The 23,010-nt window shown below is 36.8% G+C and overlaps 2 protein-coding genes across 2 annotated transcripts; one reads left to right on the forward strand and one right to left on the reverse strand.

Moving 5' to 3' along the window:
- The first annotated feature begins 865 nt into the window (after positions 1 to 865).
- Positions 866 to 2,518, forward strand: LOC124918859 (13S globulin seed storage protein 1-like). Its single transcript, XM_047458928.1, has 4 exons — positions 866 to 1,193; positions 1,302 to 1,534; positions 1,633 to 2,061; positions 2,141 to 2,518. Exons 1-4 carry the CDS (start codon positions 866 to 868, stop codon positions 2,516 to 2,518), a joined length of 1,368 nt encoding a protein of 455 aa, XP_047314884.1.
- Positions 2,519 to 21,125: 18,607 nt separating this feature from the next.
- LOC124918885 (13S globulin seed storage protein 1-like) lies at positions 21,126 to 22,774 on the reverse strand. Its single transcript, XM_047458961.1, has 4 exons — positions 22,447 to 22,774; positions 22,110 to 22,342; positions 21,583 to 22,011; positions 21,126 to 21,503 (listed from the first exon to the last, which is right to left on the reverse strand). The coding sequence occupies exons 1-4, from the start codon at positions 22,772 to 22,774 to the stop codon at positions 21,126 to 21,128; spliced, it is 1,368 nt and encodes a 455-aa protein (XP_047314917.1).
- Positions 22,775 to 23,010: the final 236 nt, after the last annotated feature.

Genomic DNA, 23,010 nt, shown 5'->3' on the forward strand with positions numbered 1-23,010 from the left:
TGGATAAATTGATGTTCACATAAGCCTAACATATATCCGTTTTGAATGTCGGTATAACGGATATTGATAGGATCGAATTATAGGGAATGTTCAACCCTAAGTTATATACTCCAATTGGAAGACCCACCTCTAAAATAAATGTGTGGATATTGATAGGATCGAATTACAGGGAATGTTCAACCCTAAGTTATATACTCCAATTGGAAGACCCACCTCTAAAATAAATGTGTAATGGAAAATTAATTAATAATGGATTTGGCTGACCCAAATTTAAAGTAGAAGCAAATCTAGGTAACTTAATGACAAAAGAAGCGGACCGGGTGCCCACCATCACGTTCCTTGCATGCTAGATCCGAACCCATCCACTCAAAACTAATCATCCCATGCAATCGGACATCTTAAATTTCCTAAAGTAAATTAGCTAGTGTTAGAACAACATCTTTAAATATTAGAGTTTAAATAAAACAGAGAAATAACAGAATTTAATGAAAGACGGATGAATCCAAATATTAAATAATGAATTTGGTGCAGGAAACGATTCCCCACACTTCTTTTTGTCCTCAGATCGATAGCCTGATGAACAAACAACTCAATGCATGGCTACGGTACACTAGAAACTAACACTTGTTAATTTGTGAGCTGGTCCCAAAAGAATGAGTACAATTACATGCGTCGCAGCAAATTATCGCCACATTCTCAATTGATGTGTAATTCATATAAAGGATATATATAAAACATGCATGTTGCATGCAATTAATGTGTCAAGTGCAATAATTTACGTGTCGAATATAAAATTATCCTGTTTCAACTATAAATAAGCATTACCCATCATCATCATCTCATCAACCTTAGCTAGTAAACAAAAATGGCTTTCCTCTCTCTAGGTCTGTTCCTTATGGTCCTCTTCCATGGCTGCACCGCCCAGTTCAGCCCTCATCAGAATCAATGGCAGGCCTTAGGCGGTGCCCAAAGACACAGGCTCCAGGCAAGAACCAGCTGCGACATAGACCGCATCAGCGCCCGCGAGCCCAACCGCAGGTTCTCTGCCGAAGCCGGAGAGACCGAAATCTGGGACCTAGAAAATGAAGAGTTCCTATGTGCAGGTTTTGTAGCCATCCGCTACACCATCCAGCCACGTGGACTTCTCTTGCCATCCTACACAAATGCCCCTCAAATCTCTTACGTCATTCGAGGTATTATAAATTGTATTATTATATAATTAATTAATTAAGCATAAATTGTATGTATGTATGTATGTATGTATGTATAATAAATAAATGTTACGATGAATGAATTAACAGGCAAAGGTATCCAAGGGGCTGTCATTCCAGGCTGCGCTGAGACATTCGAATCCAGTCAAGAATCCGGTTTTCCCGACCGCCACCAGAAGGTTAGAGAAATCCGACAAGGTGATGTTTTGTCTGTCTTTCCCGGAATGACAACATGGGCCTTCAACAACGGCGAGAACCCTCTTGAGTTGATTTCGCTTCTCGATCTCAGCAACGATGCCAACCAGCTCGATCTCAAGATCAGAGTAATTAATTAATTATAATTAATTAATTCTATGTTTTGACAAATTAAAAGGTTAATTAATTAATTAAAAATAATGATAATTAATTAATTAATTAACAGAAATTCTTCTTGGCCGGAAACCCATCGGCGGCGAGAGGAGAAGAGCGCCACGGAGCCCAGACCAAAGAAGCCGGCAACGTTTTCAAGGGAATAGACGAGAAATTCTTGTCTGCCATTTTCAACGTGGATGTTGACACAGCAAGGAAACTAAAGGGAGATGAAGATAACAGAGGCAATATCGTCCGAGTTGAGAAAAACTTTGAAGTTGTATGCCCTAGTTACCAGGGAGAGGAAGCCGAAATGAGAGAGAGGAGACACAACGGTCTTGAAGAAACCGTTTGTACCATGAAGCTGAGTCAGAACATCGACAGTGCTCGTCGCGCTGACGTGTACAACCCACGTGGCGGACGACTCACCACCCTCAACTCTCACCATTTCCCCGCACTCAACACGATCCAACTCAGCGCCGAGAGAGGTGTTCTTTACAGGGTACGTATGTAAATCCATAAAATTAACAAAATGTACATTTTCTTTACAATTCAGCTAACTGATTTTTGTATGCCTGCAGAATGCTATATTGGCTCCATACTGGAACGTGAACGCGCACAGCATGGTGTATATACTACGTGGGAGCGGGAGGATGCAGATTGTGGGTAGCAAGGGAACAGTTTTCGATGAACAGGTTAAGGAAGGACAGATCGTGGTGGTGCCACAAGACTTTGCTTCCATTAAGAAGGCTAGCCAAGATGGCTTGGAATGGATCGCATTCAAGACTAGTGCCAATGCCATGACTAGCCCCATAGCCGGGAGGTTGTCTGTTTTCAGGGGACTGCCCGTGGATGTGCTGATGAATTCTTATGGAATCTCGAGGGAAGAGGCTAGGAACTTGAAGTTCAACAGGGAAGGTTTGAAGGTGTTTGGACCTGGATCCGCCACCAGATCATGAACTAGGGTTTAGGGTTTATGATGATATATGTATACATGTTTTTGTTGGAGAAATCGAATAATAGCACCTGTTTAGCAATTCAGAAATAAACAAGCTACAACAAGGCCTAATAATTTTTTTTCACTTTTGTGTAATCAAATAGGCAGCCAAAACAATTGAGCATCAAACAATCAAAAACAGAGAGCAGGACACCAAGATTTTACGTGGAAAACCCAAATTAGGTAAAAACCACGGGACACTTCGGCCACTTAAATCATCCACTATATCAAATGGGTATACAATGTAGTTCAATACAAGCCTAGAGGTAATCTAACAAAAGTTATCAATTGACCTCATCCTAACTTGTCATTCACATACATTATCATCATCATTAAAGATGGCTAACCAAATGGAGAAGAGATAAAGGAAATCAGAAGAAGAACCTGCTGCTGCAATGGAAGAATTGCTGCTTCAATGGAGGAAGAACTGCTAGAAGAGAGAGAAAAACCAATCTCAAACTGCTGTGTTTTTTTTTCCTTAATTAAATATGCCCTAATGGGCTTTATTAATTTGTTAGGCCCAGCTGCCAAATGAGCTGACCCAACAAATCTCCTCCGTCAGCACAACTTCGCGGGCTCCAATAAACCCGCTCTCTCCCGACAATCTTCAAACTTGTCCTTAGGCAAGGATTTCGTAAACATATCAGCACCATTCTCACTTGTATGAATCTTCTCCAAGTTCAGCTCTTTTGCCTCAAGCACATCACGTATCCAATGATATCTCACGTCGATGTGTTTGGATCTCGAATGAAAAGCTGAATTCTTTGAGAGATGAATGGCACTTTGACTGTCGCAAAACAAAGTAAACTTCTCTTGCTTTTGGCCCAACTCTTGTAGGAACTTCTTCATCCATAACACCTCTTTACATGCCTCAGTAGCTGCAATATACTCAGCTTCTGTAGTAGACAAAGCAACACACTTTTGTAACCTTGACTGCCACGAAACAGCACCGCCTGCAAAGGTAACCAAAAAACCTGATACAGATTTTCTTGAATCAACATCACCCGCCATATCAGAATCTGTAAAGCCTTCCAAAATAGGAGTATCACTTCCGAAACATAAACGTGCTTTCGAAGAGCCTCGAAGATATCTGAGAATCCACTTAACAGCCAACCAATGTTCTTCTCCAGGGTTGGAGAGGTACCGACTAACAACACCAACTGCGTGTGCTATGTCCGGTCTTGTACATACCATGGCATACATAAGACTACCAACTGCAGAGGCATAAGGTACATTCTTCATTTCATCTTTCTCTTTCTCACTTGTAGGACATTGTTTAGAACTCAACTTGAAATGACCTGCAAGTGGAACTGAAACCGGTTTTGCATTTTTCATTGCAAACCTCTCAAGTACCTTCTCAATGTACTTCTCCTGTGATAGCCAAAGTGTTCTGTTCTTTCTGTCTCTTGTGATTTCCATGCCTAAGATCTGCTTCACTGAACCCATATCCTTCATCGCAAAAGACTTGTTCAAATCCCTTTTGAGCTTCTCAATTTTCGCAATATCTTGCCCAACAATCAGCATATCATCAACATAGAGCAGAAGAATAACATAATCATCAACACCGTATCTCTTGATGAAAACACAATGATCAGAAGTAGTCTTACTGTACCCATTTTCTTCCATGAAAGAGTCAAATTTCCTGTACCATTGTCTAGGCGCTTGCTTGAGCCCATACAAGCTTTTCCTCAACCTGCAGACAAGATCTTCTTTACCTTTAACTTTGAAACCATCCGGTTGTTCCATATAGATCTCTTCCTCCAAGTCACCATGGAGAAATGCAGTCTTCACATCCAGTTGTTCAATTTCCAAATCTTGACTAGCAGCCAATGCTAACACAACTCTGATGGATGACCTCTTCACAACCGGTGAGAAGATCTCTTCAAAATCAATTCCCTTTTTCTGTCCAAAGCCCTTCACAACCAGTCTTGCTTTGTATCGAGGTTGTGAGTTATTCTCTTGGTGCTTCAACTTGAATACCCACTTGTTCTTCAAAGTCTTCTTTCCTTTTGGAAGTTTCACCAAGTCATAAGTTTCGTTCTCTTGCAAGGAATTTATCTCTTCTTGCATTGCCACCGACCACTTGTTCTTGTTTTCATGAGACAATGCTTCTTGATAGGTTTCTGGTTCTCCCCCGTCAGTCAACATCACATACTCATTGGGAGGATACCTACTAGAAGGTTGTCTCTGCCTACTAGATCTTCTAATATGCTGATCATCAGGTGGCTCTAGAGAACTATCATCATCTTGTTCAGCTTCCTCAGTTGGCTCAGCATCAACTAAAGGAGTCTCATCAACCTCAACTTGGGCATTCTCCACATCATTGGGCTGTGATTGTGGTGTACGAATCCTACCATTGTCAGACAATTCATTCTCTGTAGACTTCGGTTTTTCCTTTTTCTCAAAGTCTTCAATGGTCTGATCTTCAAAGAATACCACATCTCTACTTCTAATGAGTTTCTTGTTAACCGGATCCCAACATCGGTACCCAAATTCTCCGTGGCCATACCCAATAAAGATACACTGTCTCGTCTTGCTATCAAGCTTAGCTCTCTCATCTCGAGGAACATGAACAAACACTTTACAACCAAAAACTCTCAAGTGATCATAAGAGACGTCTTTACCTCTCCAAACTCTTTCTGGAATGTCGCCATCTAAAGGAGTTGAGGGTGAAAGGTTTATCAGATCAACCGCTGTCTTCATTGCCTCTCCCCAAAAGGATTTTGGCAATTTAGAATGAGACAACATACACAAAATTCTCTCATTGATAGACCTGTTCATCCTCTCTGCAACTCCATTCTGTTGAGGTGTTTTTGGCACAGTCTTCAAAAGCTTGATCCCATGACTTTTACAGTATTCCACAAATGGTCCTCTGTATTCGCCACCATTGTCCGAACGAACACATTTCAACTTCTTCCCAGTTTCTCTCTCCACTTCAGCATGAAACAACTTGAAGTAATCCAATGCTTGATCCTTAGTCTTCAAACAATATGCCCACACCTTCCTTGAGCAATCATCGATAAAAGTGATGTAATAATGAGCACCACCTAAAGTCAAGGAATCCATAAAACATATGTCTGTGTGAACCATATCTAGGATATTGAGCTTCCTAGATGGAGAGAAACTTTTGAAGGAAACCCTATGTTGCTTACCAACTAAGCAATCTGTGCATGTCTTCAAATCTGTGGACTTTAAGCCCTGGAGATCGATTGTCTTGGAGAGAACTCGCATGCCATTCTGACTTAAGTGACCAAGTCTCTTATGCCAAAGCTGTGATGAACAATCATTAACTGCATTTGCTTCTCCACCATAAGACTTAGTCTCTGTCACATAAAGAGAACCGACCTTCTTTCCTTTAGCTATCACCAAAGACCCCTTAGTGAGTTTCCATTTTCCTTCACCAAAGTAACTATGATAGCCCTCATCATCAAGAATACCAGTAGAGATCAAATTCATCCGAATATCAGGAACATGTCGAACATTCTTCAAAAGTAGTTTGCATGAAGTGTTAGTATCCAAACAGACATCTCCTTTTCCAATAATCTTACACGTAACATGGTTTCCCAACGTCACTGAACCAAACTGTCCACTAGTGTAAGAAGCAAATATATCACAACGATTGGTGACATGATAAGAAGCACCTGAGTCTACCACCCATTGTGTATCTTGAGAAACAAGGTTGATACTATCATTGTCGTAAACAATATCGATGTCATTACCACCCACATCTGCAACCTTACTACTTCCATCTTGCTTATTCTCCTTTTGTTCCCGTTTCAAAGATCTGCACTGATACTTCTTGTGTCCTGGCTTGCCACAATGATAACATGTAATCTCTTTTCTCGAGCTAGATGTTCCCTGTGACCTGTCTAAACTGCCACTGCGATTCTTTGGAGTTTTACTTTTACTTCTACCCCTTCTCTCGGTCACGAACACCTGACTTGGAGTCGAGAAGCCCTGTTCTTTTCTTCTAGCCTCTTCATTCAGCACACTCTCTTTCATCATATTCAAAGTGAGCTTACCTTGTGGAACAGAATTGGTAATTGAAACCACAAGTGTTTCCCAACTATCAGGCAGAGAATTAATCAAACACATAGCATGAAGCTCATCATCAAATTTCATTCCTATCGCAGCCAACTCATTTAGAATCCCCTGAAAAGCATTTAGATGCTCAGACATAGAAGACCCATCTTGATATTTCAACGAGCAAAGCTTCCTAAATAGAAATGCTCTGTTTTGAGTGTTGTTCTTCTCATACAGCTCACTCAAAATAGTCCACACTTTATGAGCATTAACCTCAGTAGCCACATGTTGATACACACTGTTGTCAACCCATTGCCTGATTTTACCAACTGCCTTTCTGTTCAGCTTCTTCCAATCTCCATCTGTCATAGCCTCTGGTTTGCCTTTATCACCCAAAATAGTGTCTTCATAATCATAATTACACAATAAGTCCTCCATTCGTGACTTCCAAATTGTGTAATTGGTAGCTGTGAGTTTGATCATTGTTCCATTACTGCTCAACGATTCTTCCATTTGAATTATACAAGAATCACCACCAAACGAACTCAGCTCTGATACCACTTGTTGGAGAAATCGAATAATAGCACCTGTTTAGCAATTCAGAAATAAACAAGCTACAACAAGGCCTAACAATTCTTTTTCCCTTTTGTGTAATCAAATAGGCAGCCAAAACAATTGAGCATCAAACAATCAAAAACAGAGAGCAGGACACCAAGATTTTACGTGGAAAACCCAAATTAGGTAAAAACCACGGGACACTTCGGCCACTTAAATCATCCACTATATCAAATGGATATACAATGTAGTTCAATACAAGCCTAGAGGTAATCTAACAAAAGTTATCAATTGACCTCATCCTAACTTGTCATTCACATACATTATCATCATCATTAAAGATGGCTAACCAAATGGAGAAGAGATAAAGGAAATCAGAAGAAGAACCTGCTGCTGCAATGGAGGAATTGCTGCTTCAATGGAGGAACAACTGCTAGAAGAGAGAGAAAACCAATCTCAAACTGCTGTGTTTTTTTTTTCCTTAATTAAATATGCCCTAATGGGCTTTATTAATTTGTTAGGCCCAGCTGCCAAATGAGCTGACCCAACAGTTTTTATGTAATAACAATCAAGCTTTTGGTTATAGAGGCCTTGGTTAACATAGGCTATTTCTTTTTGAATAAGATACAATTAATGGTTCGTTGCATCCCCATACCTCTCAATCTTTAAGCTCATCCCACAATATTTTGTCAAAAGCCTCCACCAATTCTTTTGGAAAAGAGGGGAAAATCTAAGACCTCACCATACAATCGGCTCTGTTTCACTACTCAATTTTCCTCAGATTTTCAGGTGGGCGTTCACTGTGTGCCAGTGATGAATCCAGTTTTCCAAAAATCCAAAAAACCTGCCTCCAGTCAACTCATGCACTAGAGTCATTTCCTAAAAAATAAATATACCATCGATGTTTTCAAAAAAAATAAAGTGGTCCCAAATCGAAAATAAAAAATCCAAAATAGCAAAATGTTTAAAGCATATACTATAATATAACAAACACGTGAAATATAGAGCGGGAGTCTTTTCTAACGTGAAACAAAGCAACAAACTAGTAAAAAAAAAGGTCAATATCAACGGTTTTTATCGTTGATATTGAAAAAAAAAATGGTTAGTATGTTGGCTTTGACTATTGGATCTTTCTAAGAACAACTATGAAGATATGAAACTCTGAAAAATAGATATTTGCTAAAGAAGAAAAAATCTTGAAAAAACTTGAGTGTTATGTATTCAACCTTTACAAACAATCCTTATATAGGAGTAATTAGCCTAGAACCCTAAATTACTTATACATATAGGCCCAAGCCCATTAATAATTAAATATACAATAATATAATATATTATATTGTATAATATAATAATATATCAATATAATATATTATTATATTATATACACTAACATCAATAAAGGCCTACAACTTTATATTTTTCTCACAATCAATGCTTAAACTCACAATCTCCCCCATAAGTTTGATTTGGTTCAAGATACTTCACGTCGAGCATCTCTCGCATCTCTGCAAATTTGACTCTTGCTAGTGCCTTAGTGAGAATGTCTGCACGCTGCTCTCTAGTGCCTACAAACTCTACAACGATCTGTTGATTCTTGACGCATTCACGGATGAAGTGGAACCGAATATCGATGTGTTTTCTGCGTCCATGAAACACCGAGTTCTTCATTAATTCTATTGCAGACTTGGTGTCGACATAGAGGGTTACCTGCCTCATCTCGCATCCGAGCACCTCGCTCAACAAGTTTCTTATCCAAAGTCTTTGGCACGACGCTGCAGTAGCTTCCATAAACTCCGCCTCACATGAAGATAAAACAATAGTTCGTTGTTTCTGATATTGCCACGTGATCAGATTCCCGTTGAGATAAAAACCATCCCTCTAGTACTTTTTCTATCATCTGTGTCACCGGCTAGGTCACTGTCAGTAAAACCAACGAGTTCTTCAACTTCTCGTCCTCTTCTTAACTGAATCCCATAATTCATCGTTCCCTTCACGTAACGAAGAATGTCTTTTACTGCCTGTTGGTGTAGAGTGGCAGGCTTCTCCATGTATCGACTCGCTATGTCAACTACATAAGAGATATCCGGTCGAGTGTGTGTCAAGTACTTGAGACACCCGATGATACGCTAATACTCCTTCGGATCCACTAAGCTTCCTTCCACATCCTTTCCGAGCTGCAACTTTGCTTCCATAGGATACTTGCTCGAGTTATAATCCTCCATTACAAACTGTTTCAACATCTTCTTCGCATAAGCTTCCTGCTTTACCTTAATGCAATCTTTCTTCTGGTCCACCTCGATACCAAGAATTAACCTGACTGTGTAATGTTTCGCCACCGGTGCAAAGTTCTCCTCTAAATCATTACCTTGCTTAAGCACATAGCCTTTTTCTACCAATCTCTCTTGGTGCTTGAGAATGTTTCATTCGCTGTCTCTTTTAAACTTGAAAAACCACTTTAACTCGATGGTCTTGTGATTGGGTGGTAAGTCGGTGAGCTTCCATGTCTTATTATTCTTCCTGATAGACTCGAGCTCTTTGTTCATGGCTTCATTCCACGACTCTTCGACTAACGCCTCGTGATATGTTGTTGGCTCATCGGTGGTGAGCAACAACAATTCATCAGGATCCATCTCTACTAGTGGTGCCTCCGCGTAGACATCTCGTAGGATTCCAAACTCCTTTGAATTTTGTACGAGCTTGTTGTTGTCGTTGCACCACTCCCACTTTTTCTCCTCCTCGAATATAGCGTCTCTGCTCACATAGATTTCCCTATAAGATGAATTAGGAAACTTGTGCACCTCGCTTCCGTCTTCGAACTTCACATTTCCAGTAATTTTCTCGTCGAGCTCATTGAGCTTCTCTCGATGGCCCTTCATATGGTTGTTTGCTCCATTGTCAAGGTACCACACATTAGTGTGATTACACTCATCGCCACTTACGAGGAGTTTCTCCATGACTTTCTCTTCACTGAACAACACCAAATCTGGTTCCTCCTTGGACAGTTCTTGCATGAACTCTTCAAGGTTTGTCTTCTCGTCTCCCTCAGCAAACATTAATACTGGCTCTTCTTCATAGAGGCTAGCGAGGTTTGCATCATCTTCTTTGGGCAAAGCTTTCGTCACTACCTCAGCAAACATTAATGCTGGCTCCTCGTCATAGAAGCTAGTGAGGTTTGCCTCACCGTCAGACCTATTGTTAGGGCACTTAGACGCATAGTGCCCATACTTTTGACAAGCGTAACACTTCACTGTGCTCTTGTCTTTGCGGGGCTTGGTACCTTCTTGTCGAGGTGAGCTTTCTGCACAACCTCGCCATTGACCTTGCCCTTTGCCACAACCTCAGTTATCTCCACCGTTGCCGCTACGATTCGATGAACCAGAATAAAAATCGGCTTCTCCGTTTTTCTTCATTCGTGACATCCATTCATCATGCGTGAGCAATAGATGCTCCTCCTCTTGGTCTCCATATCCGCGAAGTCTCTCCTCGTGGACTTTGAGACGACCGACGATCTCTTCGACGGTCATATTCTTGAGGTCACCAAATTGCTCGATCGCTGTAACGATCTGCATGTATGTTTGTGGTAAGGCTCTAAGGAACTTCTTGACGACGGAGATCTCTTCCACCTTCTCTCCTAACGAGCGGATACCAGTCACAATGGATGTCAATTTCATGGCGAAATCATCCACCGATTCCCCATTCTTTATACGAATCGCCTCAAACTGTGTCTTCAAGGTTTGCACTTTTGCCTCCTTGACTCTCTCCACTCCAACATGCATTGTCTTTAACGTCTCCCACGCTAGCTTAGCGGAATCCTTCTCAGCCACCATGAGAAGAACGTCCTCAGGGAGTGCTTGATAGATGGCAGCGAGAGCCATTCTATCCATCCGTTCGTCGACATCTTCGAGCATCACGGCTTCCCACACTCCTTGTGCTTGTAAGTTTACCCGCATCTTCAATGCCCAAACCGAGTAGTTACTCTTCGTGAGTAACGGATAGGAGAGCGTCACATTCCCTTCTCTTCCAATCTTCATTGCCGCCGCATCTCTTGTTGATCTTGTCGACGACATGTTCTTCAATCTAGCTCTGATACCAAATATTGGCTTTGACTATTGGATCTTTCTAAGAACAACTATGAAGATATGAAACTCTGGAAAATAGATATTTGCTAAAGAAGAAAAAATCTTGAAAAAACTTGAGTGTTATGTATTCAACCTTTACAAACAATCCTTATATAGGAGTAATTAGCCTAAAACCCTAAATTACTTATACATATAGGCCCAAGCCCATTAATAATTAAATATACCCTAATGGTATAAAAGACAATATAATAATATAATATATTATATTGTATAATATAATAATATATCAATATAATATATTATTATATTATATACACTAACATCAATAAAGGCCTACAACTTTATATTTTTCTCACGATCAATGCTTAAACTCACATAGTATTGAATAATAACAACATTTCCATTACACATTTAATTTACCTAACCTACTTAAATATAAAAAAAAATAAAAAAATCCAACATAGCATATTGACACCAACAATGCAATTTGCAACCCAACAAATATTCTCAGCCTTTGGACAGCCAACCGAGCCCACAAATTTGTTTATTAGGTCAATTTTAATTTTAATTTTTGTGTAATTATTTATTTATTTGTTTTTTTGGATGAAGGAGAATAATGAGGCGGTGAGTTAAGCACATAACCCGTAAACACATTTAACCATTTAAGTAGGCGCATAATTTGACGCATAACATGTTACTAAATAAATATAACTAAATTAGGATAACTTGTGACCCCATTTTTACACCCGAAATATGAAACAAATAACCACGTTTAATATAGCACCCATGTTTGTTTATTGGACCGAAAAAAATATATAAATTTTTTAAAAACCGACTCAGAAAAACTTGAAAACAATGACCCAAACGATAAATTTCAACGATTTTATGATTTGGAAATCATCGAAACATGTTAGGCAGATAATTGAATCAAAATTCAAGCTTAAAAGCTCAAGAACATAAAATTTAAAATTTTCAGTTTTTAAAATTAAATTTGGATTTTTTTTGATAAAGGTTTAATTGTTGAAATCTATTTTACAGAAAGCTTAGAAATCATCTATAATAGTTTAATGTTAAATTTAACTAAATTAATTAATTAATTAATTATCTTTTAAATTTAATGACTATATATATATATATAGGTGAAATGTTCAAAAATTTTATTTTTGTTTTGCCTCTTGAGTTTGGTTCCGTATGCAAAGCATAACATCTTCCAAGGTTTAATGATGGAATAAATTCACTCTTTATTTTATTTTATTTTAAAAGTTAGTATGATTAAAAAGTTTTTAAACTATTCTCATCTAAATTAGTATAATTAGTTTCTTTTCTATATTTTTTTAAAAATATTTTAAGTTCAAAATGTTTATGTTTAAATATTGATATAAGGTCTTAATGTCCACCATCCTTACCATAAGGAGGCACACATAATGGCCAACACACTCTCTCTCATCTCTTTTCTTTTCTCCAACATTCTCATGTATTGGACATCTCACCAACACAAATTCAAATGATTCTTTTGTATTCCTTATCAATATGGCATAATCATTTTAATTTCAAAAATTCTCGATTTTATTTTATTTGAATTCTTACTATGTGCATATTTATCCATAGCCCACTAGTTGTGTATATAAATAATGGTTTATCCTCAATGAAAATATATAAGATTGTCAATCATCCATTTCCTCTCTAAATGGTATAGTCAACTGTTGATAATAAAGTTGAAAGCATTGATGTTTTACTAACACTAACATCGTGTTGTCATTTTTATAAGAATATGAGAAAGAGATCATATTGGATAAGGTCTAGAACCTTCTAGAGTATTTTGATCAAGACTCCCCCTTAAATTTAGCCAAATAATTGGAGTGAAGGCTATGTTTGGAACATTCGTGAGTACCACCTCATTACAAACCTTATCAACGAAAACTCTTTAGGACAAAACCTTGATAAGAGAAAAAGAGTATGGTTTTCACGGATTAAGGAAACGAATAAGGTCTCGAGAAATCTACTAACCCAAGTTTGTTGTAAAAGTGGTTGCAAATCTTGAGACTATCGGCCTTGGTGAATATGTCAGCCACTTGATCTTCACTCCTTGTAATACATGGTAATGTTACTCATTCTTCAATTTTCTCTCTTACTTTGTGGCAGTAAACCTCTATATGTATTTTCTCTCATGAACGACTGAATTTGTTGTTAAATATATGGATTGTCGTTTGATTATCACAACGCATAGTTATTGTTTAATCCTTAATGAGGGCCTTCAGCCATACCAACTCATTTGTTAACTTCCTCATAGCCACCTTCAACACTTGAACAAGACACCACCTTATGTTTCTTAGACTTCCAAGTAACCAGATTGCCTCCTATGAAAGTGCAATAGCCCGTGGTAGATTTTCAATGAATGGTGTCTCCAACATAATCTACATCACAATAACCAACAATCTCAACATTTACATTCTTTCTCATCCAAAAGCCTTGACCTGGTGAGCCGTTAAGATACCAAAAAAATCATTTTAACCATGTTACAATGATAGACCATAGGCTCTTTCATGTGTTGGCTAACATGGTTCACAACAAAACATAAGTCAAGTCTAGTGATTGTAAAAAAAAAATGACCTTACCTACAAGTCTATGGTATTGAGGAGAATTGGCATAAGGTTTGTCTAGTGGATTATCTTTTTATTTCTAGCATTTTCACTTGACCTTGTAAAAATCCTTAAGTGGTGTTTTGTCTGTGTAAATACTAAAAATTTACACTCCAATTTATAATAGTAAAATAATTATTTTTAATTATTTTCAATAAATAAGATCAAAATAATTTAACCCTATGGAAAAAAACCTATTTAAAATAATTAATTATGATTAATTATTGTGCCAATTAATCAAATTAATTAAGAGTCAAGCCAAAATAAAAAATAAAATTATTTTGGGATAAATGTTGTACCCATAATGTCTCAAAATAATTTTAGAAAAATTAAAGGACAAAAATAAATAATTTTGATGAATTGTTGTATCCATTTTATCTAAAAGAAATATTTATTTAAATCCTAAAATATAAAAAAAAAATTGGAAAAATATTTGCCATATTTATTTTAATATTTGTTTGTTTGAAAAGTCAAAATTAAAGCCAAAACGGTGAAAGAAAAATCAATTTCAAACAAACCCTTAAAATTTTAGTAATAAAATTGTGATCTTGTGTGGCCAAAACTAAGAGAATTGGTTGCAGCACACACTAGGACCATCGGATCGACGCTGGATTTCCATCCAGCGCCCATCAAGTAGACGCGTAGCCCGTTGTAGTCAAGGAGACGCGCGCCCGAGAAGCATCTGATCACCAAACGGTCGTTAAGTGGAGCGCTAACTGACCGCTCAAATGCCACGACATCAAGATAGAATGCACCCCGACCTCGAAACGACGTTGTCTCATCCCACAATCATCTTCTCTATTGCGACGCTAGAGTGGATAAGAACAGCCTCCTTTAATCTTCAAGTCAAAGTAAAACTCCAATAGTCCACCAAATTGACTAATTCAAAGTTTGAAATGATAACCATACAATGGTAATCATTTCCCCTATAAGAATAGGCCTCATCACCGCCTACTCCGACCACTTGACCGAAGAACATCCAAAACACCATTAATGCTTTTTGGCTGATTCAGGCCACTAGGCTTCTCCAACTGACTTAGTAGTAGTATAAATATCACCCTCAAGTCATTCTGAATCTAACCTACCAACACAGAACCCTTAAATCGAAGAAAATCAAAATCCTCCATTAAAGCTTCAAAGCTTCGAATTTTTTGAATTTTTTATTTAAGGCCTTAAAGGTTGGATCTGTGCATCCATAAAGCTTCCCTAAGGATCAATGAGTGTTCTTCAATCCTTGGTAAGGTTCCAATCAACCTCTAATACATACTTACAATTTGAATTTAAATTTTTTATATTTCAAATTGCATAAGCTTGAATGCTTGTTGTTTATGGTATTTCATGGTTGAGAATTCATCCTTAAATGATATATAAACTATCTGGATAAGATAAAACCGATTAATCGATCTAAATAACAAAAACCCAAATTTGAATTTCAAAAATAAAAAAACGGGTTTGCTGTTCTTAGGTTAATTCGATCAAATCACAGTCCGGAAAGCTTCCCAACATGACTGTGATGATGTTGGACAACTATTTGGATCATATTTTATCCATTCCGATTATGTTTGATCAAAATATATGAAAAATTAAAGTTCTTGATTTGGTCAAAATGAACAACTAGTGTTCTTGTTTTGGTAGATAATCCTTTCTATCCTTTGGGATACTAGTTTTGACCGCATCATTCCATAGCTCTAGGTAGTTTGTGAAGTCATTGTTGATCAATATGTCTGTCTATGGTAAACACACATTCACAATAGAGAGGCATGACCGAGAGACTCTAGTACTCAGACCGAGAGCTCCCGAGCCTAGACCGAGGGTCTCCGGACCCAGACCGATAAAATCGCATCCAAGCCTTAAGACTCCGGTCCTAAGGCCTGTTAGGTTCCATTTTTCAAAATCCAAAATTATTTTTGTAATTTTGGGACTCCAAATCATTTTTTAAAAATCCCAAAAAATTAGAAAATGTAATTTAAATATTTCATCATCAACTGATGCAAATCATTCTTTACTCTCCTTAGCTTCTTCATAATTTTGAGGTATGTGATCTAGATCAATCTTTCCAATAAATTTTTGATGATCTGATGGAAAAAGGTCAAGTGAACACACATCTTGTATTGGATGAGCAATAACTTGATTGTTGTAATACTTTCAATGTTTTGAGCAAAATCTTTGTCTAATGTATCTTATTAGTGGAATGATTTCTTTTGCTGATTCTTCCACTTGATCCGGAGCTTGATGTTGATTTATAATAGGTTTACTTTCAGTCTCCCCATCAGCTTGATCTGGAGACTCATCATTTTGATATGATTATACTAAGTCTTGATCATTTTGATCTCCCATTTCTATATTAGTATCTAGATTCTCATTTTGATTTGGTTGAGTATTGGTACTTTTTTTATTTGTCATGGTACTAAACATATGAGATCGAAGAAACTTCATTTTATCTGATGTAGAGCTGGCGAGATCCTTGATACTTTCTCATTCTATTTGGTCATAGTACCCCTAATTCTCCAAAAAATTTACATCTCTAGACACTATCAACTTAATGTTGATTGGATCATAATAGTTATATCCATTTTGTGTTGTTTAGTAGCCTAGGAAGATATTCTTTGTGCTTTTAGCATCCAGCTTGGTTCTTTGATCACTTGGTACCAAAAAAAAATCACACACACCCAAAAACTTTTAAATGAACAAGAGAGGGTTTCATTTTGTAGTAATCAAATGGAGATGTATCTCTCAATACTCTAGTTGGAATTATGTTGATGAGATAACATGCAGTCATTACAGTATCTTCCTAGAATTTCTTTGGCACATGCTAGTCAAAACATCATTGACCTTGCTACTTCCATAAGATGTTGATTTTTTCTTTCAACAAATTCATTTTGTCTTTCAACAAATTTATTTTGTTAAGGCATATAGGGACAACTCGTTTGATGTATAATTTCATGCTTAGTTAGATGTTCTTTGAACTTATAGCTTGTGTATTCTCCACAATTGTCCAATCTTGGAACCTTAATTTTGTCATTAAACTAATTAGTAACATATTTCTGAAAGTTGAGAAAAGCATCAAATACTTTATCTTTAGATTGAAGCAAAGTTGAGCAAGTATATTTTGATTTCTCATCTATAAAGGTGACAATATTTATTATTATCTCTAGATAGACAAGATGAGGTCTAAACATCAGAGTGTACTAAGTCAAAACATTTTTTCATATAAAGTAGATGACTTAGTGAAAATAGTTTTGCAATGCTTCCCTAAGACACAAGCTTCACAACTAGTATTTTTAAACGAGATACTAGACAAAATAAGTTCAAGAGCTCTAGAGTGTGGATGGCATAATCTAGTGTGCCACAAGGCATTATTATTTAAGCATTAATTAAAAGATAAGGCTTGATTGTTTGATAAAATTCAATATAGTGTAATTTGATAATTCTCAATTCCAATCTTTCTAGGTCGGAATTGTAATTCCAAATGAACACGTTTTTCACGTTTTTGACAAGTTTAACACATTGTTCACACATTAAACACGTTTAACATGTTTTTAACACGTTTTAAACACATTTAACAAGTTTTTAACATGTTTAACATGTTTTTGGCACTTTTAACAAGTTTTTGGCACGTTTTAACACATTTAACACGTTTTTCACATCATTGACACGTTCAACACGATTTTTATGTTTTAATACATTTAACACGTTTTTGACACGTTTAACACGTTTTGACACGTTTTTCACATTTTGGAACATTTTGGCACATTTAACAGGTTTTTCACATATTTAACACGTTTTCACGTTTTGACACATTTAACACATTTTTAACACATTAAACACATTTATCATTTTTTGGCACGTTTAACACGTTTTTTTACGTTTTTGATACGTTTAGCATATTTTTGACAAGTTTAACACATTTTTACATTTTGGCACATTTAACAAGTTTTTCACATATTTGGCACGTTTAACACGTTTTTGACACGTTTTTATGTTTTTAACACGTTTAAAACGTTTTTAACAAATTAAACACATTTAACATGCTGTTGACACGTTTTTTACGTTTTGGAACGTTTAACAAGTTTTTAATTTATGTGGCATGTTTAACACATTTTTGATACGTTTAACACGTTTTTGACACGTTTAACACATTTTTAATACACTAAACGCGTTTATCATGTTTTTGGCACATTAAACACGTTTTTGACACATTTAACATGTTTTCATGTTTTTGTCACATTTAACACATTTTGGTATGTTTAACACATTTTGGCACGTTTAACACTTTTGATAAATTTTGACACATTTACCATATTTTGACATGTTTAATACGTTTTGGCCTGTTTAACACACATGTGACATGTTTAATATATGTTAATTATGCGAAAAATTTGTTAAACAAGCAAAAAACATGAATAACGTATTAAACGTGCCAAAAATGTGTTAAAATTGTCAAAATATATTAAACGTACAAAAAACGTGTTAAACATGTTAAACATGCCAAAATTGTATAAAACGTGCCAAAAACGTGTTAAACGTGTCAAACATGTGAAAAACATGTTAAACGTGTTAAACATGTCAAAAATGTTTGAAACGTAAAAAACATGTTAAACGTATTAAAAATGTCAAAAATGTGTTAAATATGTTAAACGTGCTAACACGTGTCAAAATGTGTAAAACGTGTGAAAAACGTGTTAAACATGCCAAAAACGTGTTTAACGTGCCAAAAACGTGAAAAATGTGTTAAACATGTCAAAAACATGTCAAAAATGTGAAAAACGTTAAACTTTTCAAAACGTGTGAAAAACATGTAAAATATATTAAAAATATCAAAAACGTGTTAAACATACAAAAAAACGTGAAAAACATGTTAAATGTGTGAAAATATGTTTTAAGTGTGAAAACGTGTTAAACATGTCAAAAACGTGTTTTCTTGGGAAAAATAAAAAACATTATTAAACGTGCCAAAACATGTGAAACGTATAAAAAACGTGTTAAAGGTGTTAAACATGTCAAAAATGTGTTAAACGTGTTAAACATGTCAAAAACGTGTTAAACGTGTTAAACGTGTTAAACATGTCAAAAACGTGTTAAACGTGTTAAACATGTCAAAACGTGTTAAATGTGTTAAACATGTCAAAAACGTATTAAACGTACTAAAAACGTGAAAACATATTTAAGAAGTTAATATGTTGAACCGATATTTTATTTTACAAACATAGCAATTGAAATTGAATTACAATTCTATAATTTTTCCAAACATAGGAAATTTGAATTGTAATTCAATGCCAATTCTCATGGAATTGGAATTAAAATTCTAATGCCAATTCCAATTCCAATTCCAATTCCAATTCCCCTTCATCAAATACACCCTTAGATATTTTATCAAATTATTTTAGTTCACCTAGGCAAAATAAGTTAAAGAGCTTTAAAGTGCGGATGACCTAATCTAGAGTGCCACAAGGCATTATTATTTAAGCATTAATTAAAAGATAAGACTTAATTGCTTGATGAAAGATTCTTAAAAATATATAAGTCACCCTTAGTTCCTCCTTCTCCAAACAACTTTCTAATCTCAATATCCTGAAACGTCACATCATTAAGGCCAAATATAGTGTAGTAATTCAAATTATTAGTGATCTTTTTGACATATAATAAATTAGAAGTGAAAGTTGGCATATAAAAGACATTAGATGTTTTATCAGATTATTTCAGTTCTTCTACGTTTCTAACCAGTATTTTATCTCCATTTACAAGTTTAATATTAATTAATAGATTCTGATTGTTAATCATATGATGAGAAACTCTAGAATCTATTACTAAGGTTTTTCTTGGTTTAGAGGTAGATAAGGTGATACTAAATTGATTTATATTTGCAATTACTTTGAGGAGAGACTCCAAGTCTGATCTCTTCACTAGATCACCATGAGATGTTGACATTGCCACTTCTTTCATTTGTTTAGATGAGCCGGCTTCAGCTTGACCGCTTTCAACCTCTTGAGAAATGTTTACCCTTGGTAAGCTTGACCTAAGGTGTGCATGGAGTATGTATCATTTTTCAACTAGGTGACCATTCTTATTATAATGGGTGCACCATGTTGGTTTGTAGTCTTTGATGAAGTTCTTGTCTTGGTAACCACCTTTGTTTGTTGTTGAAGTCTCTACCTTGTTATTCATTGTAATATCTCCTTTGTTGCTAAACAAGCCAAATGATCATGTCTCCTTTTCAATTTTGAGCACACTTCATCTAATCTTGGAAGCTTGTCTTCCCTCATGAGATGCTTACCGAGATCATTAAATGAGGGGTTTAAGGTGATAAGTAATCCAAATACTTTGTCTTGCTCATTTCTTCATTAATACATACCGGATCAATGGTGCTAGGTCTTAGCATATCTAACTCGGCCCAAAGTGATCTAAATTTGTTGAAATGATCGGTAAATTTCATGTCTTCTTGATTGAGGTCTTTAATGGCTTTCTTGACTTCAAATACTCTAGTGAGGTTTGAGATGTTTCCATAGATGTTTTTAAGAGTTTCCCAAACATCCTTTGTTGTTTCACCATAGGAATAAGCCTCTAGAATAGGCGCATCAAGGAAATTTTGAAGGAGACCAAGAACAGTTTGATCTTCTTGAAATCATCTAGAATAGGCGCATCAAGGAAATTTTGAAGGAGACCAAGAACAGTTTGATCTTCTTGAAATCATTTGTCTTCTGCTGCCAATTTAGTTTTTTTTTATGGTAGAGATAGAGTCTCCATTTTTTTATGATGGGTTATGGCGAATAACTGGTTTAGTGCTATCAATAATTTTAAATAATTTTTTTCTTCAACAAAATAGAGATATCCACAATTCTAGCACTTTTCACAACTCAATAATCAATATATTTGAGGATTAAGTTTTAGATATAAGGTCTCGAACCTTCTAGAACCTTTTGATCAATATTTTTTTTGATTCACCGATTCATTAATAAAATTTACTCATACCATCCTGGAACACAAAAATCTGACAAAATTTTAGTAGTGAATTATAGCTGATTATATGGTTAGTTCCTAGGATTTTACCTCCCTTCCAAAAGAATTGGTGGTCCAAGGATCTTATGTATTGCACTATTAACAAAATATTGTGGAATGAGCTTAAAGATTGAGAGATATGGGGATGCAACGAACCATTGTATCTTATTCAAAAAGAAATAGCCTATGTTAACCAAGGCCTCTATAACCAAAGGCTTGATTGTTATTACATAAAAACATGTATACGCATATATTATCCTAAACCCTAAACCCTAGTTCATGATCTTGTGGCGGATCCAGGTCCAAACACCTTCAAACCTTCCCTGTTGAACTTCATGTTCCTAGCCTCTTCCCTCGAGATTCCATAAGAATTCATCAGCACATCCACGGGCAGTCCCCTGAAAACAGACAACCTCCCGGCTATGGGGCTAGTCATGGCATTGGCACTAGTCTTGAATGCGATCCATTCCAAGCCATCTTGGCTAGCCTTCTTAATGGAAGCAAAGTCTTGTGGCACCACCACGATCTGTCCTTCCTTAACCTGTTCATCGAAAACTGTTCCCTTGCTACCCACAATCTGCATCCTCCCGCTCCCACGTAGTATATACACCATGCTGTGCGCGTTCACGTTCCAGTATGGAGCCAATATAGCATTCTGCAGGCATACAAAAATCAGTTAGCTGAATTGTAAAGAAAATGTACATTTTGTTAATTTTATGGATTTACATACGTACCCTGTAAAGAACACCTCTCTCGGCGCTGAGTTGGATCGTGTTGAGTGCGGGGAAATGGTGAGAGTTGAGGGTGGTGAGTCGTCCGCCACGTGGGTTGTACACGTCAGCGCGACGAGCACTGTCGATGTTCTGACTCAGCTTCATGGTACAAACGGTTTCTTCAAGACCGTTGTGTCTCCTCTCTCTCATTTCGGCTTCCTCTCCCTGGTAACTAGGGCATACAACTTCAAAGTTTTTCTCAACTCGGACGATATTGCCTCTGTTATCTTCATCTCCCTTTAGTTTCCTTGCTGTGTCAACATCCACGTTGAAAATGGCAGACAAGAATTTCTCGTCTATTCCCTTGAAAACGTTGCCGGCTTCTTTGGTCTGGGCTCCGTGGCGCTCTTCTCCTCTCGCCGCCGATGGGTTTCCGGCCAAGAAGAATTTCTGTTAATTAATTAATTAATTATCATTATTTTTAATTAATTAATTAACCTTTTAATTTGTCAAAACATAGAATTAATTAATTATAATTAATTAATTACTCTGATCTTGAGATCGAGCTGGTTGGCATCGTTGCTGAGATCGAGAAGCGAAATCAACTCAAGAGGGTTCTCGCCGTTGTTGAAGGCCCATGTTGTCATTCCGGGAAAGACAGACAAAACATCACCTTGTCGGATTTCTCTAACCTTCTGGTGGCGGTCGGGAAAACCGGATTCTTGACTGGATTCGAATGTCTCAGCGCAGCCTGGAATGACAGCCCCTTGGATACCTTTGCCTGTTAATTCATTCATCGTAACATTTATTTATTATACATACATACATACATACATACAATTTATGCTTAATTAATTAATTATATAATAATACAATTTATAATACCTCGAATGACGTAAGAGATTTGAGGGGCATTTGTGTAGGATGGCAAGAGAAGTCCACGTGGCTGGATGGTGTAGCGGATGGCTACAAAACCTGCACATAGGAACTCTTCATTTTCTAGGTCCCAGATTTCGGTCTCTCCGGCTTCGGCAGAGAACCTGCGGTTGGGCTCGCGGGCGCTGATGCGGTCTATGTCGCAGCTGGTTCTTGCCTGGAGCCTGTGTCTTTGGGCACCGCCTAAGGCCTGCCATTGATTCTGATGAGGGCTGAACTGGGCGGTGCAGCCATGGAAGAGGACCATAAGGAACAGACCTAGAGAGAGGAAAGCCATTTTTGTTTACTAGCTAAGGTTGATGAGATGATGATGATGGGTAATGCTTATTTATAGTTGAAACAGGATAATTTTATATTCGACACGTAAATTATTGCACTTGACACATTAATTGCATGCAACATGCATGTTTTCTATATATCCTTTATATGAATTACACATCAATTGAGAATGTGGCGATAATTTGCTGCGACGCATGTAATTGTACTCATTCTTTTGGGACCAGCTCACAAATT

Source organism: Impatiens glandulifera, chromosome 1, assembly GCF_907164915.1.
Source record: "Impatiens glandulifera chromosome 1, dImpGla2.1, whole genome shotgun sequence".
In the NCBI taxonomy this organism is placed as follows: domain Eukaryota; kingdom Viridiplantae; phylum Streptophyta; class Magnoliopsida; order Ericales; family Balsaminaceae; genus Impatiens; species Impatiens glandulifera.